General features: G+C 37.5%; 4 protein-coding genes across 8 annotated transcripts; 1 reads left to right on the top strand and 3 right to left on the bottom strand.

Annotated features, from left to right (window-relative positions):
* Positions 1 to 3,728: 3,728 nt before the first annotated feature.
* LOC111777414 (protein TOO MANY MOUTHS-like) lies at positions 3,729 to 5,621 on the bottom strand. The gene is made up of 2 exons (XM_023656998.1): positions 4,854 to 5,621; positions 3,729 to 4,716 (listed from the first exon to the last, which is right to left on the bottom strand). Exons 1-2 carry the CDS (start codon positions 5,119 to 5,121, stop codon positions 3,746 to 3,748), a joined length of 1,239 nt encoding a protein of 412 aa, XP_023512766.1. The 5' UTR covers positions 5,122 to 5,621; the 3' UTR covers positions 3,729 to 3,745.
* A 149-nt stretch (positions 5,622 to 5,770) lies between these two features.
* LOC111777412 (protein MAIN-LIKE 2-like) lies at positions 5,771 to 10,396 on the bottom strand. Of its 4 annotated transcripts, none has more exons than XM_023656996.1 (8): positions 10,293 to 10,396; positions 8,942 to 9,057; positions 8,202 to 8,846; positions 7,911 to 8,078; positions 7,442 to 7,831; positions 6,510 to 7,374; positions 6,355 to 6,427; positions 5,771 to 6,048 (listed from the first exon to the last, which is right to left on the bottom strand). In XM_023656996.1, the coding sequence occupies exons 2-6, from the start codon at positions 9,047 to 9,049 to the stop codon at positions 6,601 to 6,603; spliced, it is 2,085 nt and encodes a 694-aa protein (XP_023512764.1). In that variant the 5' UTR covers positions 9,050 to 9,057; positions 10,293 to 10,396; the 3' UTR covers positions 5,771 to 6,048; positions 6,355 to 6,427; positions 6,510 to 6,600. The 4 variants fall into 4 exon arrangements, with proteins under 4 accessions (XP_023512764.1, XP_023512763.1, XP_023512765.1 ...); XM_023656995.1 differs by having other exon boundaries at positions 5,771 to 6,050; positions 6,359 to 6,427; XM_023656997.1 differs by having other exon boundaries at positions 5,771 to 5,980; positions 6,359 to 6,427.
* Positions 10,397 to 11,272: 876 nt separating this feature from the next.
* On the bottom strand, positions 11,273 to 19,585 carry LOC111777410 (serine/threonine-protein phosphatase 5-like). Its single transcript, XM_023656990.1, has 14 exons — positions 19,298 to 19,585; positions 18,537 to 18,737; positions 17,932 to 18,101; positions 17,755 to 17,826; positions 16,440 to 16,590; positions 14,839 to 15,036; positions 14,342 to 14,450; positions 14,132 to 14,249; positions 13,336 to 13,483; positions 12,761 to 13,009; positions 12,347 to 12,472; positions 12,159 to 12,259; positions 11,661 to 11,735; positions 11,273 to 11,558 (listed from the first exon to the last, which is right to left on the bottom strand). Exons 2-14 carry the CDS (start codon positions 18,613 to 18,615, stop codon positions 11,502 to 11,504), a joined length of 1,653 nt encoding a protein of 550 aa, XP_023512758.1. The 5' UTR covers positions 18,616 to 18,737; positions 19,298 to 19,585; the 3' UTR covers positions 11,273 to 11,501.
* Positions 19,586 to 20,877: 1,292 nt separating this feature from the next.
* LOC111777409 (elongation factor 2) lies at positions 20,878 to 24,682 on the top strand. 2 transcript variants are annotated; one of them, XM_023656989.1, is made up of 4 exons: positions 20,878 to 21,027; positions 21,442 to 21,500; positions 21,607 to 21,694; positions 22,062 to 24,682. In XM_023656989.1, the coding sequence occupies exons 2-4, from the start codon at positions 21,498 to 21,500 to the stop codon at positions 24,500 to 24,502; spliced, it is 2,532 nt and encodes an 843-aa protein (XP_023512757.1). In that variant the 5' UTR covers positions 20,878 to 21,027; positions 21,442 to 21,497; the 3' UTR covers positions 24,503 to 24,682. The 2 variants fall into 2 exon arrangements, with proteins under 2 accessions (XP_023512757.1, XP_023512756.1); XM_023656988.1 differs by lacking the exons at positions 20,878 to 21,027; positions 21,442 to 21,500 and having other exon boundaries at positions 21,580 to 21,694.
* Positions 24,683 to 24,960: the final 278 nt, after the last annotated feature.

Here is a 24,960-nt window from a genome sequence, read left to right as displayed (position 1 = left end):
GAAATAGAGGCGCGTTGGGATATCAGAACCAATTCTTCAGGGGTAAATAAGCTCAAACATTCAGAATTCCCGGTAACGGTATGAGGTAAAAAGAACATATTAGTTTCACTAGTATTGCATTGTATTTTAAACTTTATATTCCAGGAACCATGAATACCATATCATATCTCGAATCACACCTCAAGACCATTCTATACACAATTTTACTCTAGGAATTCTAAGGAGGAACTTGTTAGGAATCACATACCTCCACAATGGTATGATATTGTCCCCTTTGAGTATAAACTCTCATGGTTTTGCTTTTGGCTTCCCAAAAAGGCCTAATACCAATGGAGATGTATTCCTTACTTATAAACGGATGATCAACCCCTTAATTAGTCCATGTGAGACTCCTCTTCCAACAATCCTCAACAGAATTCCTGTGTAACTAAAAGAACGAGAATCCATCAATAGGAAATCAGGTTTTGAAAACTACTAATCTACATAAAATGAATATGCATGGAATTCTTAGCATTTTGAGGAGGATCTTTCATTTTAGAAATTACTAATGCATTAACAAGGAAATTCCAATAGATAATGAACCCAATTAAAAAGAACACAGTTGGCCTCGAGGTATAGGAAGAATACATTGCTATCTATGCATTGCCTTACTCTTAATTAAAACTATGACTATCCAGTAATGGAATGGTAGTAGTGGTTCTTCCTAAAGATAACTAAAAAAGTTGCATAACTACAGGAATTACCAAAATAAAAAGTGTTCAATTTAGAGTCAATACTCAGCCATGATGATAGTTACTGGAACCAATGTGCCTAGATGATCCGGCATAAGAGTAGTGGAGCCTCACATCGGCTAATTAAGGGGTTGATCATGGATTCATAAGTAAGGAATACATCTCCATTGGAATGAAATCTTTTGGGGAAACCAAAAGTAAAGCCACGAGAGCTTATGCTCAAAGTGGACAATATCATACCATTGTTGAGGATCTGTGATTCCTACCACGGTTGAGAATAAGCCAGTGAAGTACTTAAAATGCCGGAAAAGACTGGATCTGATAAGTGAGACACTCTTGTAGGATTCATCACATGGAATGGCTTAAATGGCCCTTCGGATTCCCACCTGAAAACCAAAGCTCCCCATTCTTTACAAATTTTACCAGGTGCATTAATTCTTACTATGGCATGAACTATGATCTAGAATGAAATATATTCAAAGGGCATTGGCCATGAACACGAATAACAGCAAGACGTGGATGATATCAGAGACACATTCACAAAGACACATATGCTGCAAACTTTGAGAATTCACATATTATCCAGCAACAAATGAGATACTTCACACATACCACCATATAAATAAAATGACTGAAAATATATTGTATACTTTTTCTTGCTTCACCAAATTAGAGACTGCGACACACTAAATATCAAAAGAATTCATTCTAATTTATAAGAAGTCTCGGCTTGAATTAGCACTAGATATATGAGCCTACATAAGCATTAATAAAGGTTATACATGACATCTATATAGAACTTTCAAGCATCGCGATTCGATATGTAGTGATAAAATGTTATGAAAGTTTCGTTGCACAGACGTGTGTGTGTTTGTGTGTGTGTAAAAGAATCCGACCAGGTGACAAAGGATTGATTTCCAGTAAAATGAAGGACAGAAACCTAAAAGATCTCCAACCATCTAAATATCATATTCCCTACATTTGCAACAAGAATTAAACCCTATAAGCTACCAAATACTTTTAAATTTCTAAATCGCCAACTCTATTTCTTCAACGAAAAGAAATCATCTAAACAACGCATCTGTTTAGAGAATTCGAGGATTACTAGGTTTCGGCAATGGCGGAGAATCTGGAAAGCTCGAGTTGATTCACAGACAAGGTAGCCGTAGCTTTTCTGACTATTTTCTCAGGACAATGCGCACTTCGCAGCTCTACATTTTGAGAAGAACCGTCGGGAGAGAGCGGCGGCGAGGACGCATCAGAGAAGTGCCTGATATGGAACAGACTTTAAGGAGCTCGATTTGGATGTAGGTAACAGGAACTCCGATGCCATGGAAAACGGTGGAGCTTAGAGCTGGTCGATGCGGAATTTGGAAGCCGCGAGCGGGAGAAACCGGAAGGGTGAAATTTGGAGGGAAAGGCCCTTACACGGGAAATATTAACGCCTTATATATTTACATTTTAAAAGCATTTTTAAGAAAAAAAAAATAAATCAATTTTACCTCTAAATAACAACACAAATAATATTTAATAGTATTTACATATAATATAATTGGACCGAGCAAAACACGTTTAACTATAAAATTCGAGTCACCGAAAATTTCAGCTATTTTAAACTATTCTTATCATATAGTCAAGATTGCTCTCATTCGGACGTGGTCTCAATTAATTTACGTGTCCTTTATTTACCCGGGTGTCACAATTTATTTTCAAATTTTAATGGATCACTACGCTAATTTCTCAACCGAGTTACCAATATCAATGGGGTGAAAATGGCGTTACGAAAGACTTAAGACAAGATTTACTACATGCACTAACTCGTTCGATTACAATAAATTTAAACTCAAGGTATCGAACTTGTGTTAGTAAGCTGCCAACATTTCAAATAGTTGGTAGATCGGAAATCTATCCCGACGAATATAAAATGGTTGAATTTTGTTTGAACAGCATCCATCAACAGTCATATTCCATTGCCATGAAAAAAGGGTAAGTTTCCATTCATATTATGTAGAAGTAAAAACAAAGTTCTGCAGTAAAGAGGTAACTTTCAGAAAGTGAAAAACTACAGAGAATAAGAGAGTAATGGTACTATGTGATGTATTTTTACTTTTTATCACTGTTTGTGAAATGTTAAAAGTAAATTTTGTTTTGAGTTTGGTGGGTGCTTTCCAGCTCCTACAATATTCAAGTGTCCTTTTGGAGTCAGTTTCTGCTGATGGTCTTGTTTCATCAACCTTTACTGTTCCTGTCCCAACGTGCCCCACTTGTTTGCTTTTTCAAATTTTCTAACTCCTCTTTTTCACTCTTTTCTTTTTGTTTTTTTTTGTTTCGTGGCGTAACCGTTACAACCTACTGCTAGTAAATACTGTCTGCTTTAGCCTATAATGACGTATCGTCGTCAGTCTCATAGTTTTAAAACGTGTGTGCTAGGGAGAAGTTTACACACTCTTATAAGAGGTGTTTTGTTTTCCTCTCCAATCAATGTGGGATCTCACAATCCACCCCTTAGAGGCTAGCGTTCTCACTGGCACATTGTCCGGTGTCTGACTCTAATACCATCGGTAACAGCACAAGCCCACCACTAACAAATATTGTCCATTTTGGTCCGTTACGTATCGTCGCCTCATAGTTTTAAAACGGATATGTTAGGGAGAAGTTTCCACACCTTTATAAGGAATGTTGTGATCGAGTCTCAAGGCTCTCGTGATAATACAGTGACAAAGTTTGGATCCTTCATTGGGAAAGCTGTAGCCTTGTAAGGGTTTTAAAGAAATCAGCACAACAGGCCATGTGTGATCAAATGAATGTCAGGAGTTGTCTCGCTTTGCACAAGCGTGTGGAACCATCTTCAATAATGGCACTGAGAACGACATGTTGTTTTGGAATTTTGATAGCAACTCTTATCTCTTTTTCACAATGTCCTTTGGATATTCCAACTTTGACTTGACCCATTTTGAATTTGATTCTTTGGTTTCAAGTTAAATGAAAAGTCATTTGAAGCAGAATGAATCAATTTAAACAAGAATGAGAGCATAATGGAAGATTAAATGATGCAAAAACAAACAAACAACAAAAGCAAAAGGATTACAGAAGCTTGATTTAGCAGGAGATTCGTTCATTGGTTGGATGAATGAGCCATCTTCCTGATTGCTTCCACAGACATTGACACCAAATTTCTGGGCAGTGGGTTCAGAAGGGCTAAAGCAAAGACCTGGATTGCCACTGAGATCCAAGTTCTTGCCCAGCCTTTTCAAGAAGCTTGAGTTGAAAGGCACAGCGCCTGTGAGGGAGTTTCTGCTGAGATTCAAGTGATATATATGAGAAAGACCACTGAATCCAACAGGGATTTGGCCACTTAAATGATTGTTTTGCAGTGATAAAGTGGTCAAGTTTTTCAGGAGTGAAAAACTTGGTGGAATGATGCCAGAATAGCCACAGCTTGCAAGCCTGAGTTCTTGAAGTTTCATTAGTTTACCAACAGCTAATGGCAGAGGAATTTGCATTGGATTGTCATCCATGATGAAGTATTGCAAGTTCTGCAACTTTTCCAATCCTTTTGGGAAGTGCCCACCAAGTTGGTTGCTGCTCAAGGCCAAAAACACCAATGAATTCACCTTCTCAATAGTATCAGGGATGTTGCCTGTGAGTGAATTGGAGCTCAAGTCAAGTTTTTGAAGCAGACCCAGTTGGCCAATTGAGGTTGGGATTGGTCCAGTGAGTGAATTATAGCTCAAGTCCAGTCCTTCAAGGCTTCTGAGCTTACCCAACTGAATTGGTATGGTGCCTGTGAGCAAATTGTAGCTCAAGTCAAGGTGCAGCAAGGACACCAAGCCGAAAATCTGAGGCGGAATCGTCCCGGAAAGGCGGTTCTGAGACAATGTGAGGATCTTCAAGTACTTAAGGGAAGAAAGTCGAGGCGGGATAGGACCGACAAGCGCCGGGTTGGATCGGAAGCTAAGCTGTTGTAAGGAGGAATTCAAGAAGGCTGTAGGGGAAACAGAGAGAGAGTAGTGTTGGTGTGAGTGAAACAATTGAAAAAGAAGAGAGAATGAAGAAGAGGGAGATCAAAGATGAATGAAGGGAATGTGGCAGTGGGTTTGCAAGTAGGATTAGGGGAGGTACCAAAGTCAAGCCTTGAGACATGAAGGAGATGACTGTTATTGGGAGCTGATATGCACTCCAAGCCAGGCCATGAGGCGCCTGGCTGACAAGGGTTGGGGTGAGAGAGCCGCCAGTTTTGATCTGAGGACAAGGACTCCATGATCTTGAAAAGAGTCTCAGCTTCAAAGGGAAGCATGGAATTGGGTGCTGCAACATTAGCAGAGGGAAGTGAAAACAGAGGAAGAAGAAGAAGAAGAAGAAACAGAGAGTGTGGGAAGAAACAGAGCATTGTTGAGGTGTGTAGTTGGATTTGGGAGAGTGGTCAGTTCAAAGAGGAGTTGTTGGGTTGGTTTATGGTATCATTTCAAATGGCTATCTGCGAGGGGGAGGATGTGATTGAAGTGATTCAGATGCTTATTTTGATTGGGAACTTCAAAATAAAACAAAAGAGAGGCGCATGTGTTTCAGCTTTTTGGACACATAATATTCCATATATATTCTTGTTTCATCATAAAAACTTCACAAAACACAATAAAGAAAAAGCGTAAAATCTAACGAAATCTCGATTGTTCACGCATTTGTCACTTACAACATTTTTTTAAAAGACGAAGCCAAGGTCCCAAGCTTCCGAGTCAGCCCGTACTTTTTCAAAAAAATCTGTATCCATAGGCATACGGCCTGACAGTCCTTCCCTTTCCGCTAAGCCAATGGGGCATGTTGAGAATTATTGAGAGTGAGTCCCACGTTGGTTAATTTCGTGGAAGATCATGGGTTTATAAGTGAGCAATACTACCTTCATTGGTATGAGGCCTTTTAGGGAAGCCCAAAGCAAAGCCACGAGAGCTTATGCTCAAAGTGGACAATATCATACCATTATGAAGAGTCGTGATTCCTAACAGGCATACGGCCTAGCTGGGAGCTTCATGGGTGTTACCCCGTTCCACAATCAGACGTTTGATTTGAAACAAAGTAGAAGTACAGAGAGGTTTCTAAATAAACAAAAAGGAACCATCTGATTATTCAACCAGACTGGGATGAAGTAAGTATCAGTACAATCTAATTAATCAATGAAAAATAAAATAAATACAGGATTCATTTATTGTCCCTCACTGCCCTTCGGAGACCACTCTTGGTAGTATACTCTCTACCTAACAAAAGTCACTGAATGTGAGCTTTGTCTCTTCACCTCCAAGTTCCAAATCCAACAAAAAAAAAACTCTAAACCATCAAGAAAAAACATGGTCATTCATACAAAAACGACAAGCTGTATGTATGTCCCAAATTTCATCAGCTCAGTAAAAATACGTTAAACTAACGAATCCCTGAATTCACGTCGGTTGATATTCGCAACCACAACTCTAACATCATTTAAAATCGATAGCCTCTAAAAGTTAAAAGGTCAGATAACAAATTTAGTCTTTTTAAACTTTAAAATCCAAGTCTATTTATTATTTTTAAGTCACAGACCATTTAAAGTTTAAGATCTTATTAGACACTTTCAAAACTTCAGAAATCGAAAAACTCACCGGCAGTGGTAGCTGACGATGGTTTCCTTTCGGGCTACCCTTCTTGCTTCAAGAACTTCCAAGTGTGCTCTGTTCCAAGGGAAAGTTTGAAATTACTTCCTAATTCAAAATATATAAATAAAAAGAGTAGAATAAAGATTATGTCACTCACCAAATATGAATAATTTCTAAAAGAATTTGCATCCCAAAGTCATCAGAGAGCTTCAAATGACTAAGCCTATCATCCATCCAAAATTTAGGCATTAGCCTTGGGCTGCACGTTCATCTGTGTGAGGAGAGCTCTTAATAGAGCCATGGCAGAGCTCAGAATTGTCAATATTGTTAGCTGTGTTCGGAAACTTCAGTAGATTAACGTCCTCGGTCGAATGATAATTGGCTTCCTTAGATGTAGAGAAATGCAGTGGATGACCAGCATCCATTGCGCAACAAATATGAGTATCTACAACTTCGTTTATTGTATCAGATATATGGAGGCCATTAACCTCCTTCGGTGTGTCGCATAGCTCGGCTTCATCGAGTTTGATATCAGCATGGCTTAACTCAGCCATGTTCCCCCCTGTGGCATTATGGATCATGTCAGGATGGTCAACCCCTATGTTGGGATCACATAACTGCATACTATCATCCTCGTCGACTTCGTCGATAAGTGGTAAATGATCGACCTCCGAGTCCACAGAACATAACTCTCTATTCATGTGGAGTTGTAATTGATCAACCTCAATGGCAGACTCACAAAAATGAGATTGGTTGTCCTCACCAACTGCATTGTATTGCAATTGGTCGTCCTTCCTCGAACGTTTTCCTGTACCTTTCCTTCTGACCTTCTCTTTTCCCCTTGTTCGTTTCCCGAGTTCGATCTCGGGACTGGAGGGCAATATAATTGGACCTCCAATTTGGCCTCTTAAACATTCATGTGCAATATATCTTATCCTTGAAATCAAATCAATTTGGTGCTGATCTAACCCATTGGTTGAGAATGTATCTGCTATGTGTGCAATATCCCTCAACCCAGAATTCTGTGGAAGCTTAAAAAGATTAAAACTAAACAAAATTTGCATAATAACCTTAAAATTATGAACTTACCGTCCTCTGAAACTCAGATGAGAGAGATATAGGCCTCCCAATGAACCTACGAGTAATTTTCAGGTACCATTGCATGTATCCATTCTCATCTACACTATCATCACCATCAACAATCTGGAGCCTACGGTTTCCCCATTCATTAAGCTCAACTTCCATTTTCGCTGATAGGTCAACTCCTCCGTCGACGCCCCGGCTTTTTCTTTCCCACCGTCGTACATCTTCTGGGATCGCCTGAAGCATACCATACTGCCTTACGCAACGGTCAGGAAGATGCCTCTCTGCTTTATCAAAGCATATCAACATTGTCTTTGCACCCCCAAGTATCAGAGAACTTTTAATATCATCAGGCATTAGGATGCTATCCATATTTCTATAAGGTAGCCACTCCACCTATAAGATAAAGTACAAATGTGGTCACACTCAGCTGAATCTATAATAAGATTAGAAAGAAAGAACATATAGAAATTACATCACAAGGCTTCAGGGAATCCAAAGCCTTTCGGTAAAAAACGACATCACGATTTGCTGTCGGACCACTTTGTTTGCCCTTCCATCTAAGCACAAATGGAAAGCGATTACGCAATGGATCATGATTTAGCTTTGGACGTCCAATATTAAGGTGAAAATAACTCCAACACTGGAAAGTAAAACAAAAACAACGAGGGCATTTTATTAAAAAAACAAACAGACAATGCAGCTAAAGAAGATAAACAGATCAAATGATGAGAGTAGGAGATAGGAACCAATAATTTCAAGTAACCTGCAATAAGGTTAAGCAACCGCTGATGGTACTTTGTGATCTTAATGAAGCATTCCCAAGAGCTCTATACAAAAATGCTAAAGCAGCTGCTCCCCAAGCAAACTTCCCACATTGGTCAAAATCCTTAAACAAAGGAAGGTACATGACAGGTACTTTGTTCCCGGTCGTCGTGGAAAATATTGTACTGCCTACAAGGTAAAGAAGGTAAGCACGTGTATGGCGTTCGACGATTTCCATTGGAGCATCGTCGGGGCACCGAGAAAAGAGCTCTTTCAACCAACTAAGCTTAACCATTCCACCACTTGTATAGCCATGATCTGGAGCTCTGCCTAGATACATCTCACACACAGAGTGGCAGGTTGTATATGTTAGACCAATAACAGGGTCTCCATCAATTGCAAGTCCCAGTAAGACAGCAACATCTTTCAGGGTTATAGTCAATTCCCCAACGTTCAAGTGGAAGGTATTTGTTTCTCTTCTCCACCTCTCCACCAAAGCAGAGATTAGTGGGTTATCAAGACTAATTGCAGGAATCAATCTTAAGTACCCAAATCCAGCTCTCTCAACCAGTTCAATTTGCTTGGCTGTAAGTGTCCACTGATCAAGCTTGGAAGTGTGCTCATGACACCTAAGTGCACCACGCTCCTGTTCATACATTAGTTTGATTGAACCATTATTTATGATCTTGAACACTAAATTTCAGATGACAATAATAAAGTTCATCTGATTAGAAACTGCACCTGCCCATCCCAAACTGCTGAGGATACATGCTTCTCTTGGTCATATAGAACAGAGCTATCGATTGGCCCAGGATTGGTCCCATAAGGATCCATTAATGATACTTCCATCGCTCCCACTGATCGGAACAGCAAAATGAAAGAAAAACAATCCCATTTAACTTAAATCCAACATCGATAAGTTGGTCATAGTTCGTACAAATATGCATGGATCATATTAATGCGCTCAAGTTCTGATCAACTCTATAAAACATATCAAGGAAACTTCACCGTAACCTAAAGAAACATGCACAAACATGTCCAATCAGCAAGTAACAGACTTTCAGCACACATGATACCCCCAAGCCCACTGCTAGCAGATATTATCCTCTTCGACTTTCCCTTCCAGACTTCTCCTTGTGTCGGCTAGGGAGAGGTTTCCACACCCATATAAGGAATGCTTCGTTCTCCTCTCCAACCAATGTGGGATCTCACAATCCACCTACATTGGGAGCCAGCATCATCGCTGGTACATCGCCCGGTGTCTAACTCTGATACCTACCATTTGTAACCATCCAAGCCCACAGCCAGTAGATATTGTCCTCTTCGGGCTTTCCCTTCTAAGCTTCCCCTCAAGGTTTTAAAACGCGTTTGCTAGGGAGAGGCTTCCACACTCATATAAGGAATGTTTCGTTCTCCTCTCCAACCAACGTAGGATCTCACAATCCACCTCCCTTGGGGGCTTTCCCTTCCAAACATCCCCTCAAGGTTTTTCAAAATGTGTATGCTCTAACCAACGTGGGATCCATAGTACAAATACTCATGGAATCGCCTGAGACTCGAACAGCAGTGTAAGACGTCAATTTCACCATAATTAAAAAGAAAGCAGCAAACAGGACCAATCCAGATTCCTGAGTAAATTTCCTTTCCACATATTTCATCTTCAAAAAGATTCTAATCGACCCACTAAAGATCCCCGAACGTCCGACAGGGAATTAGCATTAAAAAAAAAAAAACAGCATCATCATCCAAGAAAGTTTTGGCCCAACATTCACCAATCTATTACAGATACATAAACGTAAGAAACCCCATTTCATCAGTCATCACTCGTTAGTCAAATCTCGATCTCCAAATGATAAAAATGAAGAAAAAAAAGAATTGAGTTGGTTGATAATTCATAATTCGGTTTTGGCGCGCGCAGAATTGTTAGTTGAATCGAATAACGCGAAAAAGATGCAACGAAGAAATAGAAAGAAATTAATAGAGAGGGAAAGAAAACCCTAAGAGAATCGTGAGAGAGCGTGATATATAAATGGTGTGGAAAAATTAAAAGGAAAAAAGAAAAGAAAAAAAAAACGGGGGAGGGAGTTGGAACCTGGTGAATGAAGTTAGCCCAAAACGACGACGGAGAAGACGACCTTCGCACCGAATGGATAAAGAAAATAGAACCCTCGAAACGACGAGAGCAATGTCGTAGGATGCTGGATAACGACTGGGTAATTTTTTAATTTTTAATTTTTTTTTAATTTCTTTCTAAATTTCTAATTTCCATATTTTTCTTTTTTCTTTTTTCTTTTACTTCTATATGCTATTTTGAGGTGGTAGTAGCAACGTGNATATATATATATATATATATATATATATATATATATATATATATATATATATATATATATATATATATATAAATCAGCAATATTGATTTTTAACCACCATGTAAAAAGCTGAAGCTAAAAAATTAAATAATTATTGAACAAAACTTTAGAAAATTTCCTCCTAGATGTTTCGTTTATTTTTCATTGTTTCTAAATTGATTATATGCCTTAAAAATAGAAACATTTTTTATGGTGCTTAAATTTAAACAAACTGAAGCTAATTGTATAAATATTTTAATTTAAATTGCCAATATAATAAATTCAACCATAATTATGTCTAATAAATTTAAAGACAATTTTATATCTCTTAAATTAAACTTAACTTTAAGGTATTTTGAATACTTATTGTATATAAAATAAAGTTTAAGGACTTAATGAACCATAGACGTTCTTTAAAGCTCAAGAATCTATCAAACAAAATAGAACTTGTACACTTGACTTGAAAACCAATCTTTTAATTTAACCAAGATTCTACCTTCCGGTAAAATCAAATCAATTAAATAAATGAGCAATGCAAGAACAGAAATCAAACTCCGTAACTTTCAAGGGAAGATTGAGTTTTTCCATGAAAAAGAACTCGTTTTGATTTGGAAGGAAACAATCACGAAAGCGATCATGTTTTGGTTGTAGCCATGTTAGGGAAGGATAAGTCCCAAAATTTCCCAAAATTTAACCTTATTCTAAATTATTAGCAATAAAGTACAGTAGACAAATTATAAAACATACAATATAATACAAATATGGATTTGATTGGCAGGCAAAATTCGATCAAAACTGGAAATGTGGAGTATTCATAAGTCACAAGTCAGTGGCAAAATATTTATGTAAGAGAATCAATAGATGGGTACTGAAATTTGCCATTTTGGCATCAGCTTCTTCAGTGATTCCTGTAGAACGTAAAATCTTGGTGTAAAAGCAGTAAACGTTAGCTATTGAAAGAACTGGAAGAAGTTTGCATATGCCATAGGCTTCACGTCAGGATGTGGCTGCAGGACCATAGAAAATCAATGGTTAAATCACAATGGCCTTAAGAAATGCCAAGTCAAGAACGAAAGCTAGGGGAGTAGGAAGAGAAAGGAAAAACTGACCACGGCCGAGAATGTGACGATGTTTGGCTTCATATCGGGTGCTTCGAAACGAATAAAAGCACCTTTGTTGCCCATCTGCCATATGAAGATAGCTTATCAAATTCAAACAAACTATCCACTAAGGTATACTCATATAAAGGCCAAAGACAGCAAGCAGCCTGCCGAGTAAAACAACTTCAAGGGAGTTGCTACGAGAAGGAAAATAGAATTGTCACTTTCTCTTCTGCAGGAAGCAAAAACATTAAAGAAATGCTATGACGGGCACGGTCGTCGAGGAATACACCAATGTTCATAGTGTGTTTCCCTTGTATTCTGAATAACGAAAGTTAATTCAGCTTGTTTCAAAGGGCACATCAGGCTGATACACTTGCTAGGCTTTTTCCCCCTTGTTGGCTTTAACTTTTAGACTTGTGGTTAACAAGTGGAGTAATAAGTTTGTAGTTTTAGATGTATTCACCTCAATTACAATATTCATAGATTTTAAAGCGAAGGACTTACTTGATCACAATAATTTGGAGCAGAAAATACGGTGATGAGTTTACCATCATGCTCGATTTCGTAGCCTTCATCTTTCACCTCATGAGAACGTACGAGTAAATCTGTGGTTTCAGTATAGGATCCACAAGTTATAAAATGAATTACATACACAGAGTCTATATGTAGCTAAGCCAAACCATGACAAATACCTAAGTTATTGTCCTGCAAAAATCTTTTTGTTACATCTTCACCAAAGGAGAGACCCACACCACGTTTACTGGGACCTCGTCCGAGATAAGGTTGCGGATCACTCCATAGCAATTCACTCATTAATCCTGTGGAGAAAACGGACAGGGAACCTGGTAATTCACTACTTCAATATGGAAAAGGTAAGGATCTCATGTTATAATGCCTTTGCGTTGACTAAAAAATAGTGAAGGTCGTACAAAGGCCCCAACAAAGAAAATGAAGTGCTATCAAACAATGATGGGACGAACTTACCATTGATGAACAAGCAGAAATCTTATGTTTAAAAAACATGATCATAAGTTCCATCTCAAAGTGACTCAATTTCAAACATAAACGAAAGGAACACATGAAAAGATATAAAAGGATCAACTTACCTTCCTCTGGAGGTTCGCGAAAACGGTTTATTGCTCTTATGTCAGAGAGTTTTACCCCATCATCACTAAAAAGGCCTCCATGAACGACAAAAACCTTCTTGTTCAATACATAAGCCAAAGGCAAACAACAGAATACTTCTGAGAACAGTTCTACAAATGTTTCATTCAGCTTCGTCTTAACCTCGCCTTCAAAACCATACATTTTGTTCATACTCTTGCTTTCATGATTTCCTCTGGAGAGATGTATAGCTGAGTAGGAAAAAGAGGATTTTGATTAGATGGTGGAATTTACTGTCCATTCTTAAAAATGTGAACATAAACGAAATGTCGGGAAGACTTTTTACAAAATAAAAGCACCAGAAATAGGTTTGATAAACAACTAAGAGTAGATTGTACTGTACTGATCAACTGCCTTCACAACCATTTTCAGACTCAAGGGAAAATTCCACAAATATAAAGGAAACAAAACGACTGGTCAAACCTCATAACCATATAATATCTTCTGGAGAAGTGAATATGCGGGGTCCAACTTCAAAATATAAACTCCTAACCATTTGGAATTCTATTCAATTTACCTGATGGAGACATGCACTTAACTGCGAACAGGGTCAGAATGACCTCCAAGGAAAATGATCCCCTATCCACGAAGTCGCCATTAAACAGATAAGGATTATCTTCCGAGGGCAGACCATTCAGCTCAAAAATATTTAAGAGATCATAAAACTGCAAGCATCAAAAGATGAAAGCATAAGGGAGACGACGTTTAAAGATACACAGGCACAAGAATAAAAGAAAAGGTAAATGCCTATAAAATTGTTGGAGTTCATCTTAGAGAAAGAAGAATTAAATATTACTTCAAACCAACTGTTCAAGTACCACATATATGGTAGAGACTACTGCAACACATCATTATCAGGCAACTAAAAGATCACAAATAATTCAGTTTGCAAGAGAGGCAATATACACGGACAGTGAAACGCTCTACAAGCCCCAAAGGAAATTGCAAAAGAGGATCCGACAGGCATAGATTAAGGAGAGCATAATTAGAGAACTCTTTTGGCCTAGTGTCGCTTGAAAAGACTCTCATTACACTAATATGTGCTTGGCTGCGGTCAACTGCAGAATGCAAGGAGTATACACAATTCTTTCTTTGTGTCAATGAAACATCTACATAGGTATCCATAGGAACCCGAAAGTTTATCGTTATAAGCTCCAAAAATCATTTAAAGCATTACGTTGATTATGGAGAACCACCATCTAGGTCAAGGCCCATTAAGAATCAGAACATTGCATTACCTAGGTTGTTTGTGTTCAAAATTGACATCAAACCTAACAATCATATACGCCTTTCTAAAAGAATGTAATACTGACCTGACCATGGACATCACCACAAACTGTGAGGCGCTTGCCTTCAGGAATTGTTATATCAACTAAAGATGGAAGAGCTTTAAATATTTTTTTTGCTTGCTGAAGAATCTGGAATACATAGCTAAAGAAAAATGAATATCAGTAAAATAACTAAGCTCATTACGCATGCTAAATTGAGAAAATATTACCTACTATTGTTGGTGCAACACATACCGCTTGTGTAAGGATTTCTGGTTCTTGAAATCATCCATCATTTTCTTCACAAAACCCAACGTTATGATATCTCCCTCTATTCTTGCTCCAGAATACTGTGGTTCGACATCTACACTTAAGAAAAAAGATGGAACTATTGTCAATGCCTAGGGAAGAAGGTAACTAATAAATCCCTTATTCATGATGTACTCTCATGAGAAGAATGAATATTAACGAGCACTGACGAAAAATTAAATGATGCAAATACTAAATATGCCATAATGAGTTAATTCTAGACCTCTTTTGTTGTCTTTTTCCATTCTTCAGATGATAACTTTTTTACAACTTATTATAGGACAGAAACCAAATTGATTAGACCTCATTCCTAGTAGGGAAGAAAAACCCATTAACAGAAAAAACCTAGTTCTCACTACATATGCACTGAAAACCATCACGGGCAGAATTCTTAGAGCAGTAATTTTCTACTAGTTTTTACAATTTTAAGAGAAAAAAGAAACCTAGAGTCTTTGCATTGATACCGCCTTCACTACCACCCCACCAACGTGTGCCCATGATTATCAGCACCACCACTGCTATTGCAGCTACTAATGTGGCAACTTTTGCGCTAAGAGTTGAAATTGCGACTGCTGTAGTTGCTACTGCTGCTGCTACTATAGCCATTTGGGTCGGTAATGACGTTGAACTTGAACCTTTCCCTATAATAATGGATTACAGGGAAAATGTAATTTTAATCAACAGTGACTAATTACAGAGAGGTTTTGCACTTTAAACGCATATGAAATTCATTTTCTGTCTTGTCCAGGTTATATATTTTCAGTCAGCTAATAGTTTCGAATATAATTTTAGGAGTCCTTAATTTTTATTTTTGTTACAAAACTAACCGTCATTTAGAAAAATTAAGGAATACAAGGGCATACAAAAAAGAAGCCCACAAAAAAACCCCGTCCACATGGTGGTAGGCTTTCTCAAAACCAACCTAAAAACCCCTCTCTTGATTGTGAATTCTATAGTCCTCAATAGCTTCATTAGCAATAAGAATGTGGTCAAACCAGTTACAAACGCGCCTAGAGTTTCAACAAGCATCGTAGGTTAGATTTTCTTAACCTATCTGCCAACACCTTGGCTATGATTTTGTAAACACCTGTCATGACACTGATAAGTCTAAAATCCATAACCTTTGTTGCTCTATCCTTCTTAGAAATAAGACAAATAAAAAGTTTGATTCAACTAACTATCTAGAACACCTCTCTCTTATAGAACTCGAAAAACACCTTTCACAGTATGTCCCTCAATGATCATGAAAAATAGTTATAATAATAAAGCAAATGGAGTTCAAATATATTTTCTTTTTTATATATTTATACACACACACACACACACACCCATATAGAAGGGTAGCAGCTCTGCTAGGATGCAAACTAATAAAATATCTATTAACTGAAAACTTACGGGTAAAAATACTATTTTGGTCCCTCTACTTTCAGACTTGTCCCATTTTAGCCCATATACTTTCAAATGTCCAATTTAGTCCTCATACTTTCAATAAATCTTAAACTTAGTGTTTGTGCTATTTTTTGGTTTTTATTTTTATTTTTATTTTTTGTTTTTTTTTTATTATATATATATATATATATATATATATATATATATAAAACTGATCTTCATTAGCCTATCCTTTATAAGTTTTGGAAAAATATTCACAATGTCTTTTTCTAAATGAAAATTATTATCTTTATTTTACAAAATTCGATAAAATTAACTATAAACTAAGAAAGAACTAATTTTAAGATTTTTTGAAAGTACATAGATTAAATTTAGACATAAATAAAGAACTAAAATGGAATGAGTTTCATAGTCCACAGATTAAAACAGTATTTTAACCAAAGTATTGTCAATGAGTTGTTATCTTTTCTTACACCAAGAAGTTCCTTAATCAGTCCCTCAAAAATGGTAAATGACTAATTAATATCCCCAAAAATTATATTTCGACCAAATAACAAATAAACTACAGCAGCAAAAATAAAGATAAAAACTCCATGAAAACTTCTCTTTAAATTGTCAAGCACAAACTAAAAAAAATATGGAATAAAAATTATACCTACAGGGTGGAAATCAATAGAATTGACCGAAGAATCCGTTTGTGGCACTGGAGCTGCAATAGCTTCTTCAAAATTAAGCTTCACAATTGCTTTTTCACATTCCTTCAACTTCTTGATAGTGTCAGGATCCTTAGGACACATCTTCTTGAGCTTCAGTTCATAAAGTTTTTAAAAAAAAAACAAAAAGTTAATACCAGGATTTTACGACTCAAGAATGACTTTGAAACTAAGGAATCCAAGTGGTAGTCCACACAGCATTCGATAAATCTTAAAAATCTCGGTGACAGAGTGTATGTCTTCAAGTGAAATACAACCAGGAACTAGAACGTCTAAACGACAAGAGCCATCTTCTAATTAATTTTCCCCATTTTCACCTGTTGGTTTTTTTTATCAATAATAACTGTAATGGAAACAAAATTAAGAAGCATAGATGTAACTAAAAGGAACGGACGACTCTAACATTCTGCTAGAATAATTTATATCACGAACTAAATAGATTTTTTATATGAGATGTCAAAATGAACGGGATAGGAAGGAGATTCCACACTTACAGCCCATGCATACTTTTTTTATCCTATGAGAACAAAGGTTTCCGTTAAAAAAATTAAGTTAACAAAACATGAACAAGAACCCCGCATAGTAGCTAGTAATTTTTTTTTATGATGAATCACATATGATGATCCTTTGCAAAACTGCAAATCAATTCTATCGTTCTATGAATTAATACAAATTGATCTACTGACTAAATAATAATTAATATAATGATGGAATTAAAGACCAACATCTAACTTGCAATAAAAGATTAAAAAACTATCGTGTATTAAGTGTTGTGATCTAACGGTGAAGGCATGATCAATTATGCAAACTGGTGATAGAATCTAAAGAAATGAAATGACATTGAAGGATAAGTGAAAAGGAACTACAATAATTTCTCAGTGATTCGAGGTACTTGGAACCTCTATCTTGAGTTTCCTCCAGCCTAAACCAACTAAACTATTGCCTACCTTCCTCCCCCACTCACTCGGCTCTATCATGATAAAAAATCCTAACGGATAAATCCTCAGCTACTTAAATTACTAATATGCAGTAATACCCTAATGACATTTCTGACTTCCCAATGGGCAATGACCTTTCTCACGACCAGGCAGTTTGTATAACTTGCCCAAAAATTAAAAAAAAAATGTTACAGGTCAAGTATTGTAGGCTACACATTCAAATTTGACTTTATAAAACCAACTCTGAATTCCACATGGACAGGAAAATATAAAGGAATGTAGCCAGTTGCAATATTCAAGTGGATCCTAATTAACTGACCTGCTGAAAATCTTTAAGTGCTTCTTTGAACTTCCCCATGGCAAGATAGGCAGCACCACGCCTGTAATAACCCTGGTACGGCAATATACTACTATATATTCAAAATACACGCAAATAATAATATTATTAGAATTAAAAACCATAAATAACGGCAGAAGCTTAATTTTAAAAGTGTGCCTTGAAATATCTAGAATTGACTTCAATAGCTTTTGATGCATCCTCTAGCGCACTACCATACTCCTCTAGCTTCATGTGTGCAAATGCTCGATTTGCCCAGTATATAGCATTCTGATTGTTGAGTTCAATAGCTTGCGTATATAAATCAATAGCTTGAACATATTTGTGAGCTGGAATCCAAAACAAAGATTAGCACAGCTCACAGACAGAAGGCATATAAGCAATAACATCACCAGACATGTAACTATTGATGAAATAGCCTTAATTGAGTGAAAAATAAAATCTGCTGCGTACATGGACTGCTGTCAATTTCAACAAGAAGAGGCAAGAACCTATTGTTTGGCGTAAGAACAAAATCTTTTCATTTATACCATTGAAGAACGGAAGTCCATCTTATTGAATAGAATAAAATAAAACCATAGACTGAAATATATACTGTTCAGTTGTAGTAACAAATGTCTCTTAATAACAACCTACAAGAAAAGGTCAGTTGGTGTATACAACTCCCGAAGAAAAAAACACTGACCACTGATTATCTTCGTCAAAGAAAAGGAAGAAGCTCAAGTGAAAGAATATATAGCATGAACACAAGTAACTTGTTTTACCTGCAAATGCTTGGTTGGCTAGGCATTTAATTTCTTCCGCGTGCATGGCATTGGACTTGTTGATATCCATATTGGGCATTCCCTAATCCCTAATACGAAGTCACTTAAGAAGTTAACACTTCATATGTTCCACAGTACCTCCCTTTCATTGTCGCTAACCTGTTCAATATGGTCCTCCATAGATACAGAAACAACATGTACCTAGCCTCAGAAAAGAAGTAGACAGTCAACAACTTCACAGTAAAGAAAAGACTTGGCATACAAACATGAATTTACATAAACAATGGAAACACGATTTAACTTCTACGGCCACCCCGTTATACTCAATAATATCAACGCTCTAAGCAGGTCGGTAAATACAGCAACAAAATCCATTTATCAATTCAATCCCGAATGCAAAGGTCATTTAATTGCTCAGGCACATAAATCATTCGCTGTGCAGTTTCCTCGAATAACGACTGCTCTTGCATACTATTTCAAAACATGTTATGTTCTGTTTCTGTCGGCAGCATGTCTGCGACAAGAAGCTCCTTCAAGCATGTCGAATAATTGTTGTAATTTTTTATATTCAATTCTCGAACTGTAACCGAATGATCATAACAGACAAAGTAATCAAACAGAAAACGCTAGCCAAAACTATCGATCACCATAATGATAGTCAGAGCAAAGTATTTAACAAATAGCTAAGGAAATTTGTTCGCCCGTTTCCGAGGATCCGAACTGAACGTTAAGAAATGAAGTAGAATGAACAGATCGCGTACCTAATACGATGCTACTGGTGCAAGGGGTGGATGATGTATACGATCTCAGAGATGAGCAAATTCAATGGTACAGAGGAGCCCTAATTTCAGATGAAATCTGTGTAGTTAACAGTTCGGCTGTGGTCTGAGAGGGAGGAGTGGAAAGAGGAAAAGAAGGTGAGATCCATTGTTTGATATTCTCTTCCACTTTCCTCTTCTGGTTATTCCTGTTTTTTCTCCTGTCGTTTCACCATGTTTCAGATATTCTCTAAACAAACAATTGGAATCGAAAAATAATGCATAGAATCAAAATCAACCCAAAGTAATTTTTAGGCCAAATGTCTTCAAATATATATATATATATATATATATATATTTTTTTTTTTAATTAATTTGGATTAAAAAATAGGAGGAATTGGTTTTAATTGCACTTTTCATTTTTATCCTTTTAATTTCGTCCCCAAATACCATTTAAAGAGTATGTTATAAAAAAAAAAGTGTTCGTGAACATGTTCGATGAAAGTCCCATATCGGCTAATTTAGGAAATGATCATGGATTTATTATTAAATAATACTCTCTCAATTGGTATGAGGCATTTTGGGGAAGCTCGAAGTAGAGCCATGAGAGGTTATGCTCAAAGTGGATAATATGATATCATTGTGGGGAGTCGTGTTCATCTAACCGAGTATATGCAAAGTGGACAATATCATACATTGTGGAGAGAAGTTATTTCCATATTGTGTTGTGTTTTACTGTATAATTTAGTCCCGTATCGACTAATTTAGGGAATGATCGTAGGTTTATTTCCATATTGTGTTGTGTTTTACTTTATAATTAAGTCTCGTACTGGATAATTTAGGGTATCGACTAATTTAGGTAATGATCATGGGTTTATAATCAAATAATACTAAATTATTGTGGGTTTATTTCCATATGGTGTTGTGTTTTACTTTATAATTTAGTCCCGTATCGGCTAATTTAGGGAATGATCATGAGTTTATAATCAAATAATACTCTCTCTATTGGTATGAGACATTTTGGGGAAGCCCGAAGTAAAGCCATGAGAGCCTATGCTCAAAGTGGATAACATCATACCATTGTGGAGAGTCGTGTTCATCTAACCTAACATATACAAAGTGGAAAATATGTTCATCTAACAGAACATACACAAAGTGGAGTGTATGAAAATATCATACAATTATAGAGAGTCGTGTTCGAACATACACAAAGTAGACAATATCATATTATTTTAGACAGAAGTTATTTCCATATTGGGGTGTGATTTACTTATAATTTACATTTTTTTTTTTAGTGGTAAAATTTTGAAGAAATTAATTTAAAATACGACAAAATATCTATTTGAAAAGTGATTAGCCTAATAAATGTATAATTAAAATTAATGTGAAACTTTAGGGTATTTTGAATAATTAAGTCTAATTAAAATTGACTGAAAAAAATAAGCTCAGTACTGTAGGGTGGGGCCCAAGGAGGCTAATATTACAAAAGGACATATCTAAAGGAGGATACTTTTACAATTTATGTCGGTGTTGACTTGGCCCAGCCCAAACATAAACCCTAGGTGCGCAAATGGCCCGTTTTCCTCGATACCGCATATTAAACGTATTATCACTTCCCCACCCTTCTCATTCCTCCTCTGCCGCACGCTGTCTCGGTGCTCTCTGCTCCTCGATTCATTTCTGCAGGCTAGAGGGGGGTGTCTTCCTTTTGTTCTTCCTCCATCGCTGCACAGGTTCTTCTTCCTTCTGATTCAGCTTCCTAGTAATTTCAGTGTTCTTTTGTCTCTAGATTATTTCGTGCATGTTTGTTTGTGCGACTTACCAGATCTGCTTGCTCCGTTGTTTATATTCGACGGATGTTTACAAGATCCGTTGGCTAGTCGTTAATCTTCGATGGATCGGATGATTGAAAGAAATTATATGTTGCTTAATTCAAGTAATTTCGTCGAAGTTTTAGTTACTGAGTTAATGATGAATTCGTTCAATCTACGTGGCTTCGGCTAATGAGCTGGCTATGTTAAGATTTGTTTTATTTTTGTAATGATGTGTATGTTTTTCTAACTTAAAAGTTATGATTTTGGTTTGCGATATTGTTACTGTTTGTTTTGTTTAATTTATCGTTTTAACAGTAATATTTCTTTTTTCAGCGGTTTATATAGTCTCTATTTCTTGGACATTGTGAGGATTTAGAAGACTTGTCAAGATGGTTAGTATTCTCTCCTCGTTGCGATTTTAATCGAGTGATGTGCGAATTGCTTCTTCAATTCCTTATCTGCTTTCACTTATTAATATTTGAAATTATGTGTGTACAGGTGAAGTTTACAGCCGAGGAGCTCCGTCGAATTATGGACTACAAGCATAACATTCGTAATATGTCTGTTATTGCTCACGTCGATCATGGTAAGTTATTTGTTATGGAAGGATTGACATTGTTAACTTTCATTTATTGTTATATTTGTTAAGTGGGCGTCAGTATGCTTTTTTTTTTGAGAGGATTTCACATGTGAATTCACATAATAATAAATAAATGTTTCTGTCCAATTTTTTTTAGTTGAACGAAGATTCTTGGACTTGTTTTCTGTTATTTAATTCTCCTAAAAAATTGCATATACATACATTGTCTCATAGTTGATTCAAAAAATGGGTATTTGTGGGAAAACTTAAGTTTTAAGAATCTTTACTACTATCTATATATTATAATCATATATCTTCTTTAGTGCTTATTTATTTAACTCACTATTTTTTTTTTGTTTCTTTTCCATTTCAGGGAAGTCCACTCTTACAGATTCTCTTGTGGCTGCTGCTGGTATCATTGCACAAGAAGTTGCGGGTGATGTTCGGATGACAGATACCCGACAAGATGAGGCAGAACGGGGTATCACCATCAAGTCGACTGGAATCTCCCTCTACTACGAAATGTCTGATGAATCATTGAAGAGTTACAAGGGAGAGAGGAATGGAAATGAGTACCTTATCAATCTTATCGATTCGCCTGGGCATGTCGACTTCTCGTCTGAGGTTACAGCTGCTCTACGTATTACTGATGGTGCCCTTGTTGTGGTGGATTGTGTTGAAGGTGTTTGTGTCCAAACGGAGACAGTGCTTCGTCAGGCATTGGGAGAGAGGATTCGACCTGTGTTGACTGTTAACAAGATGGACAGGTGCTTCCTTGAGCTTCAAGTAGACGGCGAAGAGGCTTACCAGACCTTCCAGAGAGTTATTGAGAATGCTAATGTGATCATGGCTACATATGAGGATCCACTTCTTGGTGATGTGCAAGTGTACCCTGAGAAGGGAACAGTTGCTTTCTCTGCTGGTTTGCACGGTTGGGCTTTCACCCTGACCAACTTTGCAAAGATGTACGCCTCTAAATTTGGAGTGGATGAGTCAAAAATGATGGAGAGACTTTGGGGCGAGAACTTCTTCGACCCTGCCACCAAGAAATGGACCAGCAAGAACACTGGATCTGGAACATGCAAACGTGGATTTGTTCAGTTCTGCTATGAACCTATCAAGCAGATTATTGCTACTTGCATGAATGACCAGAAGGACAAGCTATGGCCTATGTTGCAGAAGCTTGGAGTTGTCATGAAATCTGAAGAGAAGGATCTTATGGGTAAAGCATTGATGAAGCGAGTCATGCAAACATGGCTCCCAGCTAGCAGTGCTCTTTTGGAAATGATGATCTTTCATCTCCCTTCCCCAGCCACGGCACAAAAGTATCGTGTTGAGAACTTGTATGAAGGTCCACTAGACGATGCTTATGCTAGTGCCATCAGAAATTGTGACCCTGAGGGACCTCTTATGCTTTATGTATCAAAGATGATTCCTGCATCGGACAAGGGCAGGTTCTTTGCCTTTGGTCGTGTCTTCTCTGGGAAGGTTTCAACTGGTTTGAAAGTTAGAATCATGGGTCCAAACTATGTCCCTGGAGAGAAGAAAGACTTGTATGTGAAGAGTGTCCAGAGAACTGTCATTTGGATGGGAAAGAAGCAAGAAACAGTGGAGGATGTGCCTTGTGGTAATACGGTTGCCATGGTTGGGTTGGATCAATTTATCACCAAGAATGCTACTCTGACAAATGAGAAGGAAGTTGATGCTCATCCAATCCGAGCCATGAAATTTTCTGTATCTCCTGTGGTGCGTGTGGCTGTTCAGTGTAAGGTGGCATCTGATCTTCCCAAGCTTGTGGAAGGCCTTAAACGTTTGGCTAAGTCAGACCCTATGGTCGTGTGTTCCATGGAGGAATCTGGTGAGCACATTGTCGCTGGTGCTGGAGAGCTACATCTTGAGATCTGTCTGAAGGATTTGCAAGATGATTTCATGGGTGGAGCTGAAATCATAAAATCTGACCCTGTTGTCTCTTTCCGTGAAACTGTCCTTGAGAGGTCATGCCGCACAGTGATGAGCAAATCCCCCAACAAACACAATCGTCTGTACATGGAAGCACGACCCCTGGAGGAAGGACTGGCAGAGGCTATTGACGATGGTCGCATAGGCCCACGAGATGATCCTAAAATTCGGTCTAAAATTTTGGCGGAGGAGTTTGGTTGGGACAAGGATCTCGCGAAGAAGATTTGGTGCTTTGGTCCTGAGACTACTGGCCCCAACATGGTGGTTGATATGTGTAAGGGAGTTCAATACCTGAATGAAATCAAGGACTCCGTGGTGGCAGGTTTCCAATGGGCGTCTAAAGAAGGTGCGTTGTCTGAAGAAAACATGAGAGGCATCTGTTTTGAAGTGTGTGATGTGGTTCTTCATGCTGATGCCATCCACAGAGGAGGTGGTCAAGTTATTCCCACAGCTAGGAGGGTGATTTACGCATCTCAGTTGACAGCCAAACCCAGACTTCTTGAGCCAGTGTACCTGGTGGAAATTCAGGCCCCGGAGCAAGCTTTGGGAGGTATTTACAGTGTTCTTAACCAGAAGCGTGGACATGTGTTCGAGGAAATGCAGAGGCCTGGTACCCCTCTCTACAACATCAAGGCATATCTCCCTGTCATTGAGTCGTTCGGATTCTCGAGCACTCTGAGAGCTGCAACTTCTGGCCAGGCTTTCCCTCAGTGTGTGTTTGACCATTGGGACATGATGTCTTCAGATCCATTAGAAAGTGGCTCCCAAGCTGCACAGTTGGTTGCTGATATCCGTAAGAGGAAGGGATTGAAGGAGCAGATGACTCCATTGTCGGAGTTCGAAGACAAGCTGTAGATCACACTCGTGTGGTTGGTGGTTATTAGGTAAGAAACGCTTATGAGAGGTTCTAATTTATTTTCGTCTGCTCTGCCTATGGAAAGTTCTGTTGTTTGAAAATACTGTTATGCTGGACTATTTTATTTTCAATTGTTTTTTTATAAACTATTATTTAGATTATTCTCCATTTCTGTTAAANATTTTTTTTTTTTTTTTTTTTGAGTCCTCAGGATTCCAATTTTGTAATATTGTCTTTTGAAATCAGGTTGTAGTTTGATTTTAGTCCTGAACCATATTTAGGATTGTTCTTATTTTATTTTGCCAATATAGGAAGTAGTGGAAGGAGAAATAGGGAGCTAGAGCCCAATATTTAGGAAATATGAATGGAAGTCTTCTGATTGATGTATGATTTTTGGTCTTTAAAACTGTATTAACTTCCTAGCAAAATTTTCATATTTTCGTAGTAAAATAGTAAA

This window comes from Cucurbita pepo, chromosome LG16 (genome assembly GCF_002806865.2).
Source record: "Cucurbita pepo subsp. pepo cultivar mu-cu-16 chromosome LG16, ASM280686v2, whole genome shotgun sequence".
Classification (NCBI taxonomy): domain Eukaryota; kingdom Viridiplantae; phylum Streptophyta; class Magnoliopsida; order Cucurbitales; family Cucurbitaceae; genus Cucurbita; species Cucurbita pepo.
Note: the sequence above shows the minus strand (reverse complement) of the source record. Positions and strands in the feature narration are given on the sequence as shown.

Excerpts from the sequence above, each read along its gene's own strand:
- LOC111777414 (XM_023656998.1), bottom strand. The coding sequence starts at position 5,121 with ATGCTCTGTTTCTTCCCACACTCTCTGTTTCTTCTTCTTCTTCTTCTT. Across the intron at positions 4,717-4,853 it reads TGTCTCAAGGCTTGACTTTG|CCTTCTTGAATTCCTCCTTA; the intron begins GTACCTCCCCTA and ends TTTCCCCTACAG.
- LOC111777410 (XM_023656990.1), bottom strand. The coding sequence starts at position 18,615 with ATGCCCAATATGGATATCAACAAGTCCAATGCCATGCACGCGGAAGAA. Across the intron at positions 17,827-17,931 it reads TCAATTCTAGATATTTCAAG|GGTTATTACAGGCGTGGTGC; the intron begins GCACACTTTTAA and ends TTGCCGTACCAG. Across the intron at positions 16,591-17,754 it reads CACTTAAAGATTTTCAGCAG|CTCAAGAAGATGTGTCCTAA; the intron begins GTCAGTTAATTA and ends TATGAACTGAAG.
- LOC111777409 (XM_023656988.1), top strand. The coding sequence starts at position 21,595 with ATGTGTGTACAGGTGAAGTTTACAGCCGAGGAGCTCCGTCGAATTATG. Across the intron at positions 21,695-22,061 it reads TATTGCTCACGTCGATCATG|GGAAGTCCACTCTTACAGAT; the intron begins GTAAGTTATTTG and ends TTTCCATTTCAG.
- LOC111777412 (XM_023656994.1), bottom strand. The coding sequence starts at position 9,049 with ATGGAAGTATCATTAATGGATCCTTATGGGACCAATCCTGGGCCAATC. Across the intron at positions 8,847-8,941 it reads CAGCAGTTTGGGATGGGCAG|GAGCGTGGTGCACTTAGGTG; the intron begins GTGCAGTTTCTA and ends ATGTATGAACAG. Across the intron at positions 7,375-7,441 it reads CATCTGAGTTTCAGAGGACG|AATTCTGGGTTGAGGGATAT; the intron begins GTAAGTTCATAA and ends AAGCTTCCACAG.